This window comes from Ammospiza nelsoni, chromosome 1, assembly GCF_027579445.1.
Source record: "Ammospiza nelsoni isolate bAmmNel1 chromosome 1, bAmmNel1.pri, whole genome shotgun sequence".
NCBI classification, from domain to species: domain Eukaryota; kingdom Metazoa; phylum Chordata; class Aves; order Passeriformes; family Passerellidae; genus Ammospiza; species Ammospiza nelsoni.
Window position 1 is genome coordinate 154,281,794 of NC_080633.1, and position 22,637 is coordinate 154,304,430.

At 51.9% G+C, this 22,637-nt stretch overlaps 1 protein-coding gene across 1 annotated transcript in view; it reads right to left on the reverse strand.

Moving 5' to 3' along the window:
* Window positions 1-3,981: 3,981 nt before the first annotated feature.
* GPT (glutamic--pyruvic transaminase) overlaps window positions 3,982-22,637 on the reverse strand; it is a 48,026-nt gene continuing 29,370 nt past the window's right edge. Inside the window, exons 8-11 of the mRNA XM_059478046.1 lie at window positions 22,097-22,271; window positions 16,779-16,934; window positions 12,947-13,059; window positions 3,982-4,275 (exon numbers count right to left, since the gene is read on the reverse strand). Of these exons, the coding sequence (XP_059334029.1) occupies window positions 4,185-4,275; window positions 12,947-13,059; window positions 16,779-16,934; window positions 22,097-22,271 (535 nt within the window). The 3' untranslated portion in view covers window positions 3,982-4,184. The remainder of the gene's footprint in view (window positions 4,276-12,946; window positions 13,060-16,778; window positions 16,935-22,096; window positions 22,272-22,637) is intronic.

Below are 22,637 nucleotides of genomic sequence, written 5' to 3' on the forward strand. Positions count from 1 at the left end.
GGATTTTTGGGTGAGTTGGGATTTGGGATTTTGGGATGTTGAATGTTGGGATTTTGGGGCGTTGGGATCTTGGGATGTTGAGATTTTGGGATTTCAGGATGTTGGGATTTGGGGATGTTGAATGTTGGGATTTCAGGACTTGGGGATTTTGGGATTTCAGATGTTGGAATTTTGGGGTGCTGGGCGTTGGGATTTTGGGATGTTGGATTTTGGGATTTTGGGATCTTGGGATTTTGGGGTGTTGGATTTGGGGATTTTGTGGTGTTGGATTTGGGGATTTTGTGGTGTTGGATGTGGGATTTGGGGATTTTGGGGTTGTGTGCTGGTGTTGGCATGTTGGACATTGGGCTTTGGTAATGTTGGGATTTTGGGATTTGGGGTTTTGGGATTTTGGGGTTTTGAGAATTTGGGGTTTGGGGATTGGGAGATTTTGGATATTAAAATTTTGGGATTTTGTGGTGTTGTATGTTGGGATTTTGAGATTTTGGGATTTTGTGGTGTTGGGATTTGGGATTTTGGGATTTCAGGATGTTGGGCATTGGAGTGTCAGGATGTTGGAGGGGTTGGATTTTGGGATTCTGAAATCTTGGGATTTTGGGATGTTGGATTTTGGGATTTGGGGGTGTTGGATTTTGGGATGTTGGGATGTTGAATTTTGGGATTTTGGGATTTGGGGCTGTTGTGTGTCGGGATTTTGGGATGCTGGGCATTGGGATTTTGGGGTGTTGTGTTTTGGGATTTTGGGATTTCGGGATCCTGGGATTCTGAGATGTTGAATTTTGTGATTTTGGGGTGTTGGATTTGGGGATTTTGGGGTGTTGGATTTGGGGATTTTGGGATTTGGGGCTGTTGTGTGTCGGGGTTTTGGGATGCCGGGCATTGGGATTTTGGGATGTTCGGGTTTGGGATTTTGGGATTTCGGGATGTTGGGATGTTGGGCACTGGAGTGTCGGGATTTTGGGGTGTTGGATTTTGGGATCTTGGGATTTTGGGGTGTTGGATGTTGGGATTTGGGGTGTGGAGTGCTGGAAGTTTGGGATTTTAGGATCTGGGGATTTCAGGGAGTTGGGAATTTGGGATTTTGGGAAATTGGGATTTCGGGATGTTGGGAATTTGGGAATTTGGGAAATTGGGATTTCGGGATGTTGGGTTTTGGGTGTTGGGATTTTGGGGTGTTGAATATTAAGATTTTGGGATTTGGGGTTGTTGTATCTTGGGATTTGGGGTGTTGGAATTCTCGGATTTTGGGATGTTGAATGTTGGGATGCTGGAATTTTGGGAATTTGGGATTTTGGATGTCGGAATTTGGGATGTTGAACGTTGGGATTTTTGGGGTGTTGGGATTTCGGGATTTTGGGATTTGGGGCAGTTGCGTGTTGGGATTTTGGGATGCTGGGTGTTGGGATTTGGAGGCGTTGGAGTCGTGTGATGATGTTGGGATTTGGGAATGTTGGGATTTTGGGGACTTTAGGATTTGGGCATTTGGGATTTCAGAATTTGGAGATTTCGGGGCTTTCAGATTTGGAGATTTTAGGATGGTGGGATTTCAGGACACGCTGGGATTTTGCGATTTGGGGATTTCAGAACTTCAGGGTTTGGGGATTTGGGGATTTGTGGACTTTGGGATTATGGGATTTGGGGATTTGGGGACTTTGGGGGTTGGGATTTCAGAATTTGGGGATTTCGAGATTTGGAATTAGGGGATTCCGGGACTTGATTTGGGGATTTCAGAACTTTGCGATTTGGGGATTTGGAGATTTGGGGATTCAGGGACTTTGACATTTCAGGACATACTGGGATTCTGGGATGCTGGGATTTGGGGTTTCAGAATTTGGGGATTTTGGGACTTTGGGATTCAGAGATTTGGGGACTGAGATTTGGAGATCTGGGGATTTGGGGACTTTGAGATTTCAGGATACAACGGGATTTGGGGATTTGGGATTTGGAGATTTGGGGTTTCAGAATTTTGAGATTTTGGGACTTGGGAATTTCAGAAATTGGGGATTTCATGATTTAGGGATTTCAGAATTTGGGAGTTTGGGGACTTGGGGATTTCAGAATTTGGGATTTGGAGATTTGGGAATTTGAGATTTTGGGATTTCAGATTTTGGGGATTTCAGGATTTAGGGATTTGGGGATTTGGGATTTTGAGATTTTGGGTATTTCAAGATTTAGGGATTTAGAGATTTGGGGACTTGGGATTTCAGAATTTGGGGATTTGGGGACTTTGGGATTTGAAGATTTGGGAATTTGGGGCTTTCAGGACACTGGGATTTCAGAATACTCTGGAATTTTGGGATGCTGAGATTTGGGACTGGGATTTCAGAATTTGGGGATTTGGGATTTCAGAATTTGGAGATTTGGGACTTTGGGATTTTAGGATTTGGGGATTTGGGATTTCAGAATTTGGGGATTTGAGGACTTTGGGATTTGAAGATTTGGAGATTTGGGGATTTTGAGATTTCAGGAAATGCTGGGATTTTGTGATCCTGGGGTTTGGAGATTTGGGACTTTGGGATTTGAGTTTTTGGGATTTGGAGATTTGGGATTTCAGAATTTGGAAATTTTGGGACTTGGGGATATCAGAATTTGGGGATTTCAGGATTTAGGGATTTGGAGATTTGGGATTTTGAGATTTCGGGTTTTCAGATTTTGGGGATTTCAGGATTTAGGGATTTAGAGATTTGGGGATTTGGGATTTCAGAATTTGGAGATTTCGGGACTTGGGGACTTCAGAATTTGGGGAGTTCTGGATTAAGGGATTTGGGACTTTGGGGATTTGGAGATTTGGAGATTTGGGATTTCAGAATTTGGGAGTTTTGGGACTTAGGGATTTCAGAATTTGGGGATATGAAGATTTGGGGATTTGGGATTTCAGGACTTTGGGATTTCAGATTTTGGAGATTTCAAGATTCAGGGATTTAGAGATTTGGGGATTTGGAATTTCAGAATTTGGGGATTTGAGGACTTTGGGATTTGAAGATTTGGAGATTTGGGGATTTTGAGATTTCAGGAAATGCTGGGATTTTGTGATCCTGGGGTTTGGAGATTTGGGACTTTGGGATTTGAGTTTTTGGGATTTGGAGATTTGGGATTTCAGAATTTGGAAATTTTGGGACTTGGGGATATCAGAATTTGGGGATTTCAGGATTTAGGGATTTGGAGATTTGGGATTTTGAGATTTTGGGTTTTCAGATTTTGGGGATTTCAGGATTTAGGGATTTAGAGATTTGGGGATTTGGGATTTCAGAATTTGGAGATTTCGGGACTTGGGGACTTCAGAATTTGGGGAGTTCTGGATTAAGGGATTTGGGACTTTGGGATTTGGAGATTTGGGATTTCAGAATTTGGGAGTTTTGGGACTTAGGGATTTCAGAATTTGGGGATATGAAGATTTGGGGATTTGGGATTTCAGGACTTTGGGATTTCAGATTTTGGAGATTTCAAGATTCAGGGATTTAGAGATTTGGGGATTTGGGATTTCAGAATTTGGGGATTTGGGGACTTCGAGATTTCAGGAAATGCCAGGATTTTGTGATCCTGGTGTTTGGAGATTTGGGACTTTGGGATTTGGAGATTTGGGATTTGGGGACTTTGGGATTTCAGAATTTGGGGATTTGAGGACTTTGGGATTTGGAGATTTGGGGACTTTTCGATTTGAAGATTTGGAGTTTGGGGATTTGGGGATTTCAGGATTTCAGGACCCTGGGATTTCAGGATACTCTGGAATTTGGGGACTTTGGAATTTCAGAATTTGGGGATTTGGGGATTTCAGATTTTCAGGATTTGGGACTTTGGGATTTCAGCATTTGGGCTTCATCCCCAGGCTGTCCCTTCTGCTGCTCCTCCACCACTTCCACCCCCAATTCCTGCACAAATCCTCCCACCCCAAACCCCCCAAAAATCCCCCAAAATCCCCCCAAAACCCCCCAAAACCCCTCGGGATCCCCCAAAACCTCCAAGGCCGCGGGTGCCACCACCGCCGGTCACTGTCCTTTATTTGGGGACACGGGAGGGGTGGGGACCTGCCCCGCAATTCCCAACAAACAAAAAACGGCACCGCGACACCTGGGGAGGGGTGGCACGAGGTGACAGAGGTGACACGGGGTGACAGGAGGTGGCAGAGATGACAGGAGGTGACAGAGGTGACAGGAGGTGACAGAGGGGCCGCGGCCACCCCCCGGTTAAGAGAATTCCTGGACGAATTTGGTGTAGAAGGAGCTGAGCTTCTCCAGGAGGATCTTCAGCTTCTCCGTGGGCGGCAGGATGGTCATCCTGGAATGGAGGACGGGGGGACAAAAAAAATAAAAAAAAATTTGGGAAAATTTTTGGGAAATCAATCCCAAAATTCTGACCCCAAAAAATTTCGGTGGGTGGCAAAAAAAAAAATATTAAAACAAAAAAAAAATTCAATTTTTTTTTTCCACCCGGTTTTGCAGAGGAATCCCCAAAATTGTGGTCAAGGGAAAGGGTGGGGTGGGGGTTTGGGGTTTGGGGGGTTTGGGGATTTGGGGGAGCAGAGAATCTGGGGTGGAAATCCCAAAAACAGGGAATTTGGGGTGGGTGATCCCCAAGAATAGGGAATTTGGGGTGGGTGATCCTCAAGAATAGGGAATTTGGGAATTTGGGGATTTGGGGATTTGGGAATTTGGGGATTTGTGAATTTGGGGATTTGGTGATTTGGGGATTTGGGAATTGTCGGGGATTGGGGATTTGGGAACAGGGAATTTGGGATGGGGCGATTTGGGGATTCGGAATAAGAGGCCGGGGATTTGGGATGGGGTGATCGGGGCATTTGGGGATTTGGGATTTGGGATTTGGGATTGGGATTTAGGGATTTGGAAAGGGGGGATTTTGGGATTTGGGGATTTTGGGGATTTGGGACGGGAAGATTTGGGGGTTTGGGATGGGGATTTGAGATATGGGGTGAGGGATTTGGGACGGGGGGATTTGGGGATTTGGAGGAGGGGGATTTGAGGATTTGGGGTTTGGGGTTTGGGGTTTTCAGATTTGAGGATCTGGGTTTTGGGTGGGGGGATTTGGGATGGGAGAACAGGGGATTTGGGATGGAGTGATGGGGGACATTTGGGATGGGGGGTGTGGGGATTTGGGATTTGGGATTGGGATTTAGGGATTTGGGATGGGGGGATTTCGGGATTTGGGGTTTTGAGGATTTGGGATGGGAGGATTTTTGGGTTTGGGATTTTGGGGATTTGGGATGGGGGGATTTGGGGGTTTGGGAATTTGGGGATTTGAGATATGGGGTGAGGGATTTGGGACGGGGGGATTTGGGGATTTGGAGGAGGGGGATTTGAGGATTTGGGGAACAGGGATTTGGGGTTTGGGGTTTGAGGATTTGGGGGTTTGGGTGAGTGGATTTGGGATGGGAGAACAGGGGATTTGGGATGGAGTGATGGGGGACATTTGGGATGGGGGATGTGGGGATTTGGGATTTGGGATTGGGATTTAGGGATTTGGGATGGGGGGATTTGGGGATTTGGGATGGGGGGATTTTGGGATTTGGGGTTTTGAGGATTTGGGGTGGGAGGATTTTTGGGTTTGGGGATTTTGGGGATTTGGGATGGGAAGATTTGGGGGTTTTGGATGGGGGATTTGAGATATGGGGTGAGGGATTTGGGACGGGGGGATTTGGGGATTTGGAGGAGGGGGATTTGAGGATTTGGGGAACAGGGATTTGGGGTTTTCAGATTTGAGGATTTGGGGTTTGGGTGGGGGGATTTGGGATGGGAAGATTTGGGGATTTGGGATGGAGTGATGGGGGACATTTGGGATGGGGGGTGTGGGGATTTGGGATTGGGATTTAGGGATTTGGGATGGGGGGATTTCGGGATTTGGGGTTTTGAGGATTTGGGATGGGAGGATTTTGGGTTTGGGGATTTTGGGGATTTGGGATGGGAGGATTTGGGGGTTTGGGAATTTGGGGATTTGAGATATGAGGTGAGGGATTTGGGACGGGGGGATTTGGGGATTTGGAGGAGGGGGATTTGAGGATTTGGAGGAGGGGGATTTGAGGATTTGAGGGTTTGGGGTTTGGGGTTTGGGATTTGAGGATTCGGGGTTTGGGTCAGGGGATTTGGGATGGGAGAACAGGGGATTTGGGATGGAGTGATGGGGGACATTTGGGATGGGGGGTGTGGGGATTTGGGATTTGGGATTGGGATTTAGGGATTTGGGATGGGGGGGATTTCGGGATTTGGGGTTTTGAGGATTTGGGGTGGGAGGATTTTTGGGTTTGGGGATTTTGGGGATTTGGGATGGGAAGATTTGGGGGTTTGGGAATTTGGGGATTTGAGATATGGGGTGAGGGATTTGGGACGGGGGGATTTGGGGATTTGGAGGAGGGGGATTTGAGGATTTGGGGTTTGGGGTTTGGGGTTTTCAGATTTGAGGATTTGGGGTTTGGGTGGGGGGATTTGGGATGGGAAGATTTGGGGATTTGGGATGGAGTGATGGGGGACATTTGGGATGGGGGGTGTGGGGATTTGGGATTGGGATTTAGGGATTTGGGATGGGGGGATTTCGGGATTTGGGGTTTTGAGGATTTGGGATGGGAGGATTTTGGGTTTGGGGATTTTGGGGATTTGGGATGGGAGGATTTGGGGGTTTGGGAATTTGGGGATTTGAGATATGAGGTGAGGGATTTGGGACGGGGGGATTTGGGGATTTGGAGGAGGGGGATTTGAGGATTTGGAGGAGGGGGATTTGAGGATTTGGGGTTTGGGGTTTGGGGTTTGGGATTTGAGGATTCGGGGTTTGGGTCAGGGGATTTGGGATGGGAGAACAGGGGATTTGGGATGGAGTGATGGGGGACATTTGGGATGGGGGGTGTGGGGATTTGGGATTTGGGATTGGGATTTAGGGATTTGGGATGGGGGGATTTTGGGATTTGGGGTTTTGAGGATTTGGGGTGGGAGGATTTTTGGGTTTGGGGATTTTGGGGATTTGGGATGGGAAGATTTGGGGGTTTTGGATGGGGGATTTGAGATATGGGGTGAGGGATTTGGGACGGGGGGATTTGGGGATTTGGAGGAGGGGGATTTGAGGATTTGGGGAACAGGGATTTGGGGTTTTCAGATTTGAGGATTTGGGGTTTGGGTGGGGGGATTTGGGATGGGAAGATTTGGGGATTTGGGATGGAGTGATGGGGGACATTTGGGATGGGGGATGTGGGGATTTGGGATTGGGATTTAGGGATTTGGGATGGGGGGATTTCGGGATTTGGGGTTTTGAGGATTTGGGGTGGGAGGATTTTTGGGTTTGGGGATTTTGGGGATTTGGGATGGGAGGATTTGGGGGTTTGGGAATTTGGGGATTTGAGATATGAGGTGAGGGATTTGGGACGGGGGGATTTGGGGATTTGGAGGAGGGGGATTTGAGGATTTGGGGTTTGGGGTTTGGGGTTTGGGATTTGGGATTTGAGGATTTGGGGTTTGGGTGAGGGGATTTGGGATGGGAGAACAGGGGATTTGGGATGGAGTGATGGGGGACATTTGGGATGGGGGGTGTGGGGATTTGGGATTTGGGATTGGGATTTAGGGATTTGGGATTGGGATTTAGGGATTTGGGATGGGGGATTTTGGGATTTGGGGTTTTGAGGATTTGGGATGGGAGGATTTTGGGTTTGGGGATTTTGGGGATTTGGGGTGGGAAGATTTGGGGGTTTGGGATGGGGATTTGAGATATGGGGTGAGGGATTTGGGATGGGGGGATTTGGGGATTTGGAGGAGGGGGATTTGAGGATTTGGGGAACAGGGATTTGGGGTTTGGGGTTTGGGGGTTTGGGGTTTTCAGATTTGAGGATTTGGGGGTTTGGGTGGGGGGATTTGGGATGGGAAGATTTGGGGATTTGGGATGGAGTGATGGGGGACATTTGGGATGGGGGGTGTGGGGATTTGGGATTTGGGATTGGGATTTAGGGATTTGGGATGGGGGGATTTCGGGATTTGGGATGGGAGGATTTGGGGTTTGGGGGATTTGGGGTGGGGGATTTGAAGAATTGGAGATTTGGGGATTTGGGACAGGGGGAACAGGGAATTTGGGATTTGGGGTGGGAGGATTTGGGGGTTTGGGGGTTTGGGGTGGGGGGATTTGGGATGGGAAGATTTGGGGATTTGGGGTGGGAGATTTGGGATGGGAAGATTTGGGGATTTGGGGTGGGGGGATTTGGAAGTTTGGGATGGGGGGATTTGAGGATTTGGTATTTTGAGGATTTGGGGTGGGGGGATTTGGGGACTAGGGATGGGAGATTTGGGTATTTGAGAATTTGGGGATTTGGGGTTGGGGGGATTTGGGGATGGTGGATTTGGGGTTTCGGGGTGTGGGAACAGGGAATTTGGGATGCGGGATTTGGGATGGGGGGACCTGGGGATTTGGAGGAGGGGGATTTGAGGATTTGGGATTTGGGGACGAGGGAACAGGGAATTTGGGACTTGGGGTGGGAGGATTTGGGGGTTTGGGGATTTGGGATAGGAAGATTTGAGGATTTGGTGTTTTGAGGATTTGGGGTGGGGGGATTTGGGGATTTGGGATGGGGGGAATTTGGGATGGCAGAACAGGGGATTTGGGAGTGGGATTTGGGGATTTCGAATGGGGAGATTTCAGGATTTGGGGATTTGGGATGGGGGATTTGGGGATTTGAGGATTTGGGATGGAAGAACAGGGAATTTGGGATGGGGGATTTGGGAACAGGGAATTTGGGATGGAAGAACAGGGAATTTGGGATGGGGGATTTGGGAACAGGGAATTTGGGATGGGGGGGATTTGGGGATTTAGGATGGGAACCCCAAGACCAGGGAATTTGGGGTGGGATCTCGAAAGAACAGGGAATTTGGAATGGGGGATCCCAAGACCAGGGAATTTGGGATGAGATCTCCCCAGGAACAGGGAATTTGGGGTGGGGGGGGGATTTGGAGAGGGAAAATTTGGGGATTTGGGAATTTGGGGATTTAGGGCGGGGGATTTGGGATGGGGGGGATTTGGGGATTTTGGATGGGGGAGTTTTGGGATTTGGGGATGGGAAGATTTGGGGATTTGGGGCGGGGGATTTGGGACGGGAGAACAGGGGATTTGGGTTGGGGGGATTTGGGGATTTGGAATGGGGTGGATTTGGCCATTTGGGATGGGGGAAGATTTGGGGATTTGGGGTGGGAGATTTGGGGGATTTTGGGATTTGGGAACGGGGCATTTGGGATGGGGGGGATTTGGGGATTTGGGATGGGAATCCCAAGATGATGGAATTTGGGGCGGCATCTCCCAAGATCAGGGAATTTGGGGTGGGATTTCTCAGGAAAAGGGAATTTGGGATGAGATCTCTCAGGAACATGGATTTTGGGCTGGGATCTCCCCAAGAACAGGAAATTTGGGGTGGGATCTCCCAGGAACAGGGAATTTGGGGTGGGGGATCTGAAGAACAAGAAATTTGGGATGGGTGATCCCAGGATCAGGAAATTTGGGGTGGGAATTCCCACAAATGGGGAATCTGGGGTGGGATCTCCCAAGAACAGGGAATTTGGGGTGGGAGAATTTTGGGATTTGGGATGGGGGATTTAGGAACAGGGAATTTGGGATGGGGGGATTTGCCAATTTGGGGATTTTGGGATTTGGGATGGGGCAATTTGGGGATTTGGGATGGGAACCCCAAGAACAGGGAATTTGGGGTGGCATCTCCCAGGAACAGGGAATTTGGGGTGGGGGATCCCAAGATCAGGAATTTTGGGGTGGGAATTCCCACAAATGGGGAATTTGGGGTGGGAATCTCTCAAGAACAGGGAATTTGGGGTGGGGATTCCAGGAACAGGGAATTTTGGATGGGATCTCCCAGGAACAGGGAATTTTGGATGGGGGGATTTGGTGATTTGGGGATTTTGGGATTTGGTGTGGGGGATTTGGAAATTTGGGGTGGGATCTCCCAGGAACAGGGAATTTGGGGTGGGGCGATTTGGGGATTTGGGATGGGAACCCCAAGAACAGGGAATTTGGGGGGGCATCTCCCAGAAATGGAGAATTTGTGGTGGGATCTCCTAGGAACGGGGAATTTGGGGCGGGATCTCCCAAGATCAGGGAATTTGGGATGGGATCTCCCAGACACAGGGAATTTGGGATGGAGGTCTCAGGAACAGGGAATTTGGGGTGGGATCTCCCCAGGAATAGAGAATTTGGGGTGGGATCCCAGGAACAGGGAATTTGGGGTGGGGGATCCCAAGATCAGGAATTTTGGGGTGGGAATTCCCACAAATGGGGAATTTGGGGTAGGAATCTCTCAAGAACAGGGAATTTGGGGTGGGATCTCCCAGGAACAGGCAATTTGGGGTGGGGATTCCAGGAACAGGGAATTTGGGGTGGGATCTCCCAGGAACAGGGAATTTGGGATGGGGCGATTTGGGGATTTGGGATGGGAACCCCAAGAACAGGGAATTTGGGGGGGCATCTCCCAGAAATGGAGAATTTGTGGTGGGATCTCCTAGGAACAGGGAATTTGGGGCGGGATCTCCCAAGATCAGGGAATTTGGGATGGGATCTCCCAGACACAGGCAATTTGGGATGGAGGTCTCAGGAACAGGGAATTTGGGGTGGGATCTCCTCAAGAATAGAGAATTTGGGGTGGGATCCCAGGAACAGGGAATTTGGGGTGGGTGATCCCAGGATCAGGAATTTTGGGGTGGGAATTCCCACAAATGGGGAATTTGGGGTGGGAATCTCTCAAGAACAGGGAATTTGGGGTGGGGATTCCAGGAACAGGGAATTTGGGGTGGGATCTCCCAGGAACAGGGAATTTGGGATGGGGCGATTTGGGGATTTGGGATGGGAACCCCAAGAACAGGGAATTTGGGGGGGCATCTCCCAGAAATGGAGAATTTTTGGTGGGATCTCCTAGGAACAGGGAATTTGGGGCGGGATATCCCAAGATGATGGAATTTGGGGCGGCATCTCCCAAGATCAGGGAATTTGGGGTGGGATTTCTCAGGAAAAGGGAATTTGGGATGAGATCTCTCAGGAACATGGATTTTGGGGTGGGATCTCCCCAAGAACAGGAAATTTGGGGTGGGATCTCCCAGGAACAGGGAATTTGGGGTGGGATCTCCCAGAAACAGGGAATTTGGGGTGGGGGATCTGAAGAACAAGAAATTTGGGATGGGTGATCCCAGGATCAGGAAATTTGGGGTGGGAATTCCCACAAATGGGGAATTTGGGGTAGGAATCTCTCAAGAACAGGGAATTTGGGGTGGTATCACCCAGGAACAGGGAATTTGGGGTGGGAGCTCCCAGGAACAGGGAATTTGGGATGGGGGGATTTGCCAATTTGGGGATTTTGGGGATTTGGGATGGGGGATTTGGAAATTTGGGACAGGATCTCCCAGGAACAGGGAATTTGGGATGGGGGGATTTGGTGATTTGGGGATTTTGGGATTTGGGGTGGGGGATTTGGAAATTTGGGACGGGATCTCCCAGGAACAGGGAATTTGGGGTGGGGCGATTTGGGGATTTGGGGCGGGAACCCCAAGCACAGGGAATTTGGGGGGGGATCTCCCAGAAATGGAGAATTTTTGGTGGGATCTCCTAGGAACGGGGAATTTGGGGTGGGATCTCCCAGGAACAGGGAATTTGGGGCGGGATCTCCCAAGATCAGGGAATTTGGGATGGGATCTCCCAGACACAGGGAATTTGGGATGGAGGTCTCAGGAACAGGGAATTTGGGGTGGGATCTCCCCAGGAATAGAGAATTTGGGGTGGGATCCCAGGAACAGGGAATTTGGGGTGGGGGATCCCAGGATCAGGAAATTTGGGGTGGGAATTCCCACAAATGGGGAATTTGGGGTAGGAATCTCTCAAGAACAGGGAATTTGGGGTGGGAGAATTTCGGGATTTGGGATGGGGGATTTAGGAACAGGGAATTTGGGATGGGGGGATTTGCCAATTTGGGGATTTTGGGATTTGGGATGGGGCGATTTGGGGATTTGGGACGGGATCTCCCAGGAACAGGGAATTTGGGATGGGGCGATTTGGGGATTTGGGATGGGAACCCCAAGAACAGGGAATTTGGGGGGGCATCTCCCAGAAATGGAGAATTTGTGGTGGGATCTCCTAGGAACAGGGAATTTGGGGCGGGATCTCCCAAGATCAGGGAATTTGGGGTGGGATTTCCCAGACACAGGGAATTTGGGATGGAGGTCTCAGGAACAGGGAATTTGGGGTGGGATCTCCCCAGGAATAGAGAATTTGGGGTGGGATCCCAGGAACAGGGAATTTGGGGTGGGGGATCCCAAGATCAGGAATTTTGGGGTGGGAATTCCCACAAATGGGGAATTTGGGGTGGGATCTCCCAGGAACAGGGAATTTGGGGTGGGGATTCCAGGAACAGGGAATTTGGGATGGGATCTCCCAGGAACAGGGAATTTGGGATGGGGGGATTTGGTGATTTGGGGATTTTGGGATTTGGGGTGGGGGATTTGGAAATTTGGGACGGGATCTCCCAGGAACAGGGAATTTGGGGTGGGGCGATTTGGGGATTTGGGGCGGGAACCCCAAGAACAGGGAATTTGGGGGGGCATCTCCCAGAAATGGAGAATTTTTGGTGGGATCTCTTAGGAACAGGGAATTTGGGGCGGGATCTCCCAAGATGATGGAATTTGGGGTGGGATCTCCCAAGATCAGGGAATTTGGGGTGGGATTTCCCAGAAACAGGGAATTTGGGATGAGATCTCTCAGGAACAGGGATTTAGGGGTGGGATCTCCCCAAGAACAGGGAATTTGGGGTGGGATCTCCCAGGAACAGGGAATTTGGGGTGGGATCTCCCAGGAACAGGGAATTTTGGATGGGATCTCCCAGGAACAGGGAATTTTGGATGGGGGGATTTGGTGATTTGGGGGTTTTGGGATTTGGGATGAGGTGTTTGGGAATTTAGGATGGGATTTCCAGGGAACCCACCGGAAGTGGTAGGTGCCCTCCTTCTGCCCGAAGCCGCTGCCGGGCACGACGCAGATGCCGGTTTCCTCCAGGAGCCGCATGCAGAAGAACATGTCCGGGCTCTGCTTCTTCTCCTGGGAATCGGGGACGCAATTCCGGGGTCGGAAAAACGGGGATCCGATCCCGCAGGGGGGAGAGGGATCGTCCCACACACCCCACATGGATTGGGATCCATCCCAGGAAATCCCACATGGATCAGGATTGATCCCAATGAGTCCCACACGGATCAGGATTGATCCCGATGAGCCCCACATGGATCGGGATCCATCCCCAGCAACTCCCACATGGATCGGGATTGATCCCGATGAGTCCCACATGTATCGGGATTGATCCCAATGAGTCCCACATGGATCGGGATTGATCCCGATGAGTCCCACACGGATCGGGATTGATCCCAATGAGTCCCACATGGATCGGGATCCATCCCCAGCAACTCCCACATGGATCAGGATTGATCCCAATGAGTCCCACACGGATCAGGATTGATCCCGATGAGCCCCACATGGATCAGGATTGATCCCAATGAGTCCCCCATGGATCAGGATTGATCCCAATGAGTCCCACATGGATCAGCATCCAACCCCAAGAGTCCCACAACTCCTGCGATTGATCCCACCCAGCCCCACGTGGATCAGGATCAATCCCATCCATCTCCACATCTCCCAGTTGGGATCCCGTCCATGCCAGTCTGGATCCCGTCCATCCCCACATTCCCGGTTCAGATCCCACCCAACCCCACATCTCTAGGTTTGGATCCCATCCCAGTTGGGATCCCGTCCATCCCAACATCTCCCAGTTGGGATTCTTTCCATCGCAGGATGGACTCCATCCATCCCAGTTTGGATCCCATCCATTCCCACATCTCCCAGTTGGAACCCTGTGCATCCCAGCTGGGATCCCATCCATCCCAGTCTGCATCCCATCCATCCCAACATCTCCCAGGTGGGATCCCGTCATGGGATGGATCCTGCCCATCCCCACATCTCCTGGTTTGGATCCCACCCATCTCCACATCTCCCAGTTGGAACCCTGTGCATCCCAGCTGGGATCCCATCCATCCCAGTCTGCATCCCATCCATCCCAACATCTCCCACTTGGGATCCCATCATGGGATGGATCCTGCCCATCCCCACATCTCCTGGTTTGGATCCCACCCATCTCCACATCTCCCGGTTTGTATCCCATCCCAGTTGGGATCCCATCCATCCCCGTTTGCATCCCATCCATCCCAACATCTCCCAGGTGGGATCCCGTCATGGGATGGATCCTGCCCATCTCCACATCTCCTGGTTTGGATCCCACCCATCTCCACATCTCCCAGTTGGAACCCTGTGCATCCCAGCTGGGATCCCATCCATCCCAGTCTGCATCCCATCCATCCCAACATCTCCCAGTTGGGATCCCATCATGGGATGGATCCTGCCCATCCTCACATTCCCGATGCAGATCCTGCCCATCCCCACATCTCCTGGTTTGGATCCCACCCATCTCCACATCTCCTGGTTTGTATCCCATCCCAGTTGGGATCCCATCCATTCCCACATCTCCCAGGTTGGATCAAGCCCAGTCACACATCTTCTGGTTTGGACCCCATCAGGGGATGGATCCCACCCATTCCAACATCTCCCATTTGTGATCCAACCCATTCCAACATCTGGTTGGGATCTCATCCATCCCAGTTGGGATTCCATCCATTCCCACATCTCCCAGTTGGGAACCTGTCCATCCTCACATCTCCCAGTTTGGATCAAGCCCATTCCCACATCTCCTGGTTTGGATTCCATCACAGGATGAATCTCATTCATCCCAACATCTCCTGGGTGGTTGAGATCCCATCCATCCCAACATCTCCCAGTTGGGATCCTGTCAATCCCAGTTGGGACGCCATCCATCCCCACGTTCCCAGTTTGGATCCCATCTATCCCAACACCTCCCAGTTTGGATCCTGCCCATCCCCACATCTCCTGGTTTGGACCCATCCATCACAGGATGGATCATGTCCATCCCAACATCTCCCGGTTTGTATCCCATCCATCCCAACATCTCCCAGTTTGGATCCTGCCTATCCCCCCATTCCCAGTGCAGATCCTGCTCATCCTCACATCTCCAGGTTGGGATGCTGCCCATCCCTGCGTTTCCAGTGTGGATCCCGCCCATCCCCACATCTCCTGGTGTCGATCCCATCCATTCCCACATCTCCTGGTGTGGATCCCGCCCATCCCCACATCTCCCGGTGTGCATCCCATCCATCCCCACATCTCCCGGTGTGGATCCCGTCCATCCCAACATCTCCTGGTGTGGATCCCACCCATCCCCACAACTCCCGGTTTGGATCCCACCCATTCCCACATCTGGTGTGGATCCCATCCATCCCCACATCTCCCGGTGTGGATCCCATCCATCCCCACATCTCCCGGTGTGGATCCCGCCCATCCCCACATCTCCCGGTGTGGATCCCATCCATTCCCACATCTCCCGGTGTCGATCCCATCCATTCCCACATCTCCTGGTGTGGATCCCGCCCATCCCCACATCTCCCGGTGTGGATCCCATCCATCCCCACATCTCCTGGTGTAGATCCCATCCATTCCCGCATCTCCCGGTGTGGATCCCATCCATTCCCACATCTCCTGGTGTGGATCCCGCCCATCCCCACATCTCCCGGTGTGGATCCCGCCCATCCCCACATCTCCTGGTGTGGATCCCATCCATTCCCACATCTCCCAGTGTGGATCCCATCCATCCCTACATCTCCCGGTTTGTATCCCATCCATCCCAACATCTCCCAATTTGGATCCTGCCTATCCCAACATCTCCTGGTGTGGATCCCACCCATCCCCACATCTCCCGGTGTGGATCCCATCCATTCCCACATCTCCTGGTGTCGATCCCATCCATCCCCACATCTCCCGGTGTGGATCCCATCCATTCCCACATCTCCCAGTGTGGATCCCGCCCATCCCCACATCTCCCGGTGTGGATCCCATCCATTCCCACATCTCCCGGTGTGGATCCCGTCCATCCCAACATCTCCCAGTTTGGATCCTGCCTATCCCCTCATTCCCAGTGCAGATCCTGCTCATCCCAACATCTCCAGGTTGGGATGCTGCCCATCCCTGCGTTTCCAGTGTGGATCCCGCCCATCCCCACATCTCCTGGTGTGGATCCCATCCATTCCCACATCTCCAGGTGTGGATCCCGCCCATTCCCACATCTCCCGGTGTGGATCCCGCCCATCCCCACATCTCCTGGTGTGGATCCCATCCATTCCCACATCTCCCGGTGTGGATCCCATCCATCCCCACATCTCCTGGTGTGGATCCCATCCATTCCCACATCTCCCGGTGTGGATCCCACCCATCCCCACATCTCCCGGTGTGGATCCCATCCATTCCCACATCTCCCGGTGTGGATCCCGCCCATCCCCACATCTCCCGGTGTGGATCCCATCCATTCCCACATCTCCTGGTGTGGATCCCACCCATTCCCACATCTCCCGGTGTGGATCCCATCCATTCCCACATCTCCCGGTGTGGATCCCGCCCATGCCCACATCTCCCGGTGTGGATCCCATCCAGCACAGCATGGATACCGTCCATCCCAGTTGGGATCCTACCCATCCCCACATTCCTGGTGCAGATCCCACCCATCCCAGCTTGGATTCCATCCGTCCCAACATCTCCCAGTTGGGATCCCATCCATTCCAGCTTGGATGCCGCCCATCCCCGCATTCCCGCTGCGTCTCCCGCCCATCCCGACATTCCCGGCGCGGTTCCCGGCATGGTTCCCGTACCTTGGCGGCGGCCACGGCGCGGGGCGGCAGGTCGATGCGGGGGAAGGAGTACATGGCGCCCTGCACGGGGTTGCAGTGGATGCCGGGCGTGCGGTTGAAGATCTCCTCCGTCAGCCGCGCCTTCTCCGCCAGCGCGCTCAGCACCGCCTCCCTCTCCTGCAGTGGGGAAAAATGCATGGAATTCCGATCCAGGGCTTCCCATTGGCCCATTGTCCCATCCCATCCCATCCCATCCCATTGTCCTCCTTCTCCAGCAGCGGGAAAACACGCGGAATTCTCATCCAGGGCTTCCCATTGGCCCATTATCCCATTCCATCCCACCCCATTTCATTGGCCCATCGGCCCATTGTCCCATTATGCCATCCCATCCCATCCCAACCCATTCCATTGTCCCATTGTCCTTCTCCTGCACTGGGAAAACGCACGGAATTCCGATCCAGGTCTTCCCATTGTCCCATCCCATTACCCCATCCCAACCCATTCCATTGTCCCATTGTCCTCCTTCTCCTGCACCAGGAAAACGCACGGAATTCTGAGCCAGGACATTCCATTATCCCATTATCCCACTCCATCCCATTCCATTGTCCTCCTTCTCCTGCCCTGGGAAAACGCGCGGAATTCTGAGCCAGGACGTCCCATTGTGCCATTGTCCCATCATCCCATCCCATCCCATTGCTCTCCTTCTCCTGCACCGGGGAAAATGCGCAGAATTCTCATCCAGGGCTTCCCATTGCCCCATCATCCCATCCCATTCCATTGTCCCATTGTCCTCCTTCTCCTGCGCCAGGGAAAACGCACGGAATTCCAATCCAGGGCTTCCCATTGGATTGGCCCATTATCCCATTCCACCCCAACCCATTCCATTGTCCCATTGTCCCATTGTCCCATTGTCCCATCCCACCCCATTCCATTGTCCCATTATCCCATCCCATCCCATCCCATTCCATTGTCCCATTATCCCATTCCATCCCAACCCATTCCATTGTCCCATTGTCCTTCTCCTGCACTGGGGAAAATGCACGGAATTCTCATCCAGGACGTCCCATTGTCCCATTGTTCCATTCCATCCCAACCCATTCCATTGTCCCATTATCCCATCCCATTCCATTGTCCCATTATCCCATCCCATCTCATCCCATTATCCCATCCCAGTTCCATTATCCCATCCTATTGTCCCTTCCCATTATCCCATTATCCCATTATCCCATTATCCCATTATCCCATTATCCAATTACCACATTACCTCATTATCCCATTAGCTCATCCCATCCCATCATCCCATTTCATCTCATCCCATTATCCCATTGTCCCATTATCCCACTGTCTCATTATCCCATCCCATTACCTCATTATCCCATTATCTCATCCCATCCCATCATCCTATCCCCTTATCCCATTATCCCATTACTCCCTTATCCCATTATTCCATCATCCCATTATCTCATCCCAATTAAATTCCATCCCACCCCATTATCCCATTATCCCACTATCCCACTATCCCATTATCCCATCTCATTAACCCATCCCATTATCCCATTAACCCAAGTCATTATCCCACTATCCCATTACCACATTACCCATTATCCCATTATCTCATTATCCCATCATCTCATCCCAATTCCATCCCATCCCATCCTGTTATCTCATTATCCTGTTATCCCATTATCCCAATTCAATTCCATTCCATCCCATCCCATTCCCATCCCATTATCCTGTTTCCCTGTTATCCCCTTATCTCACCCCAATTCCATTCCATTCCATTCCATTCCATTCCATTCCATTCCATTCCATTCCATTCCATTCCCCCACTATCCCATCTGTCATCATCCCATTATCCTATCTCCATCCCCATTCCATCCCATTATCCCATTATCCCATTACTGTAGTATCCCATTTTGCCATTATCCCACTCTCCCATTCTCCCATTATCCCAATGTCAATCCCCACCCCATTATCCCACACCATTACCCCGTTATCCCATTACCCCATTACTCCATTACCACATTATCTCATTACCCCATTATCTCATCCCGTCCCATTATCCCATCCCATTATCCCATTATCCCATTATCTCATCCCATTATCCCATTATCCCATTATCTCATCCCATCCCAGTTAAATTATCCCATCCCATTGTCCCCACCCATTATCCGTCCCATTGTCCCATTATCCTATTACCCCATGACCTCATTATCCCATTACCTCATCCCAACCCATCCCGTCCCTTTATCCCATTCCATTGTTCCATTTTCCCATCCCATTACCCTATTACCTCATTATCCTATTATCCTATTATCCCATTATCTCATCCTAAATAAATCCCATCCCATTATCCCATTACCACATTACCTCATTATCCTATTATCCCATTATCTCATCCCAATTAAATTCCATTCCATCCCATCGCATTATCCCACCCCACTATCTCACCCCACCATCCCATTATCCCATTATCCCATTATCCCATTATCCCATTATCCCATTATCCCATTATCCCATCCCAATTCCATTCCATTCCATCCCATCATCCCATTATCCCACTATTCTGTTCTCCCATTCTCCCATTTTCTCGTCCCAATGAGATAATTCCATTCCATTCCATCCCATTTTCCCATTATCCCAATCTCAATTTCCATCCCATTTTCCCATTATCCCATTTTCCCATTATCCCATTACCCTATTCTCCCATTATCCCATCATCCCCATCTCAATCCCCATCCCATACTGTTATCCCATTATCCCAATCTCAGTCCCAATCCCAATCCCACCACTCCATACTGCCTGGAAGTGCTCACAGGACAGGTTTGGGTGGACCCCACTACCAAGGGTCCCATCCCATGAATCCCATCCTAACCCCAATCCCAATCCCAACCCCATGGGTCCCACCCCATCCCAATCCCATGGGTCCCATCCCAACCCCATGGGTCCCACCCCATCCCAATCCCATGGATTCCAATCCCAATCCCACGGACCCGTACCACCTGGAAGCGCTCGTAGGACGGGTCCATGGCCATGGATCCCACCCCACTGATCCCAACCCCAATCCCATGGATCCCATGGATCCCAATCCCATGGATCCCACCCCAATCCCACAGCTCCGTACCACCTGGAAGCGCTCGTAGGACGGGTCCATGGCCATGGATCCCACCCCACTGATCCCAACCCCAATCCCATGGATCCCATGGATCCCAATCCCATGGATCCCACCCCAATCCCACAGCTCCGTACCGCCTGGAAGTGCTCATAGGACGGGTCCATGGCCATGGATCCCACCCCCAGTCCCAATCCCAAGGATCCCAACCCCAATCCCACGGATCCCAATCCTGCCACTCCGTACCACCTGGAAGCGCTGGTAGGACGGCTCTCTGGGCTTGGGTGGATCTCATCCCATTAATCCCATCCCATGGATCCCATCCCACCCCATGGATCCCATCCCAATCCCAACCCCAATCCCAATGATCCCAATCCCAATCCCATGGATCTCACCCCATCCCGCCACCCCGGACCACCTGGAAGCGCTCGTAGGATGGGTTTGGGCAGATCCATGACCATGGATCCCACCCCAATCCCAATCCCATGGATGCCACCCTAATCCCAATCCCAATCCCATGGATCCCATCTCAATCCCAATCCCCAATCCCATCCCCAATCCCATGGATCCCACCCTAATCCCAATCCCATGGATCCCATCTCAATCCCAATCCCCAATCCCAATCCCCAATCCCATGGATCCCACCCTAATCCCAATCCCATGGATCCCAATCCCAATCCCATGGATCCCAATCCTGCAGCCCCATACTGCCTGGAAGCGCTCGTAGGATGGGTTTGGGCAGATCCATGACCATGGATCCCATCCCATTCCATGGATCCCACCCCAATCCCAATTCCATGGATCCCAATCCCTTCCCCAGTTCCAATCCCAATCCCATGGATCCCATCTCAATCCCAATCCCCAATCCCAATCCCCAATCCCATTATCCCACCCTAATCCCAATCCCATGGATCCCATCTCAATCCCAATCCCCAATCCCATCCCCAATCCAATCCCCAATCCCATGGATCCCAATCCCAATCCCATGGATCCCAATCCCGCAGCCCCATACTGTCTGGAAGCGCTCGTAGGATGGGTTTGAGTGGGTCCATGACCATGGATCCCATCCCAAGGATCCCATCCCAATCCCAATCCCAATCTCACTGCTCCATACACCCTGGAAGCGCTCGTAGGACGGCTCTCCGGGCTGGGGTGGGTCCATGACCATGGATCCCAATCCCATGGATCCCATCCCAATCCCATGGATCCTAATCCCATGGATCCCATCCCAATCCCATGGATCCTAATCCCATGGATCCCATCCCAATCCCATGGATCCCAATCCCATGGATCCCATCCCAATCCCATGGATCCCATCCCAATCCCAAGGATCTCAATCCCAATCCCATAGATCCCAATCCCATGGATCCCAATCCCAAGGATCCCAACGTCCCCGTACCGCCTGGAAGCGCTCGTAGGACGGCTCTCCGGGCTGGGGCAGCTCCACGACCATGGATCCCATCCCATGGATCCCACCCCAATCCGAATCCATGGATCCCAATCCCATGGATCCCAATCCCAAGGATCCCAATCCCCATATCGCCTGGAAGCGCTCGTAGGACGGCTCTCCGGGCTGGGGCAGGTCCACGACCATGGATCCCATCCCATGGATCCCAACCCCATGGATCCCAACCCCAATCCCATAGATCCCAATCCCATGGATCCCACCCCATGGATCCCAATCCCAAGGATCTCAATCCCAATCCCATAGATCCCAATCCCATGGATCCCACCCCATGGATCCCAATGTCTCCGTACTGCCTGGAAGCGCTCGTAGGACGGCTCTCCGGGCTTGGGCGGGTCCATGACCACGGATCCCATCCCACCCCAATCCCATGGATCCCAATCCCAATCCCATGGATCCCGTCCCCAAGGATGTCAATCCCATGGATCCCAAGGATCCCAATCCCACGTACCACCTGGAAGCGCTCATAGGACGGCTCTCCGGGCTTGGGCGGGTCCATGACCACGGATCCCATCCCACCCCAATCCCATGGATCCCAATCCCAATCCCATGGATCCCAATCCCATGGATCTCAAATCCCATGAATCCCAAGGATCCCAATCCCGCGTACCGCCTGGAAGCGCTCGTAGGACGGCTCTCCGGGCTTGGGCGGGTCCATGACCACGGATCCCATCCCACCCCAATCCCATGGATCCCAATCCCATGGATCCCGTCCCCAAGGATGTCAATCCCATGGATCCCAAGGATCCCAATCCCGCGTACCGCCTGGAAGCGCTCGTAGGACGGCTCTCCGGGCTTGGGCGGGTCCACGATGGCGTCCAGGATCATCTGTCCGGGCACGGGCGGGCACAGACGGACGGACACGAGCTTGATGAGCTCGGCCTTCACCTCGGGGTGCAGGTTCACCACCTCCATGTACCCCCCGCGCAGGCCACACCTGCGGGACACGCCCGGATCAACCCGGAATGCCGGGAATGCCGGGAATGGGGCGGGCACGGGTGGGAGATGGGGGTGGGACCCGTGGGTGGGGTTTGGGATGGGATCCATGGGTGGGAACCTATGGTGAAGGACCCATGGATGGGAGATGGGGGGTGGGACCCGTGGGTGGGGGTTTGGGATGGGAATCCATGGAGAAGGACCCATGGATGGATCCATGGATTGGAACCTATGGTGAAGGACCCGTGGATGGGATCCATGGATGGAGGTTTGGAATGGGAATCCATGGATGGGAACCTTTGGAGAAGGACTCATGCATGGGAGATGTGGGTGGGATCCATGATTGGGAACATATGCAGAAGGACCC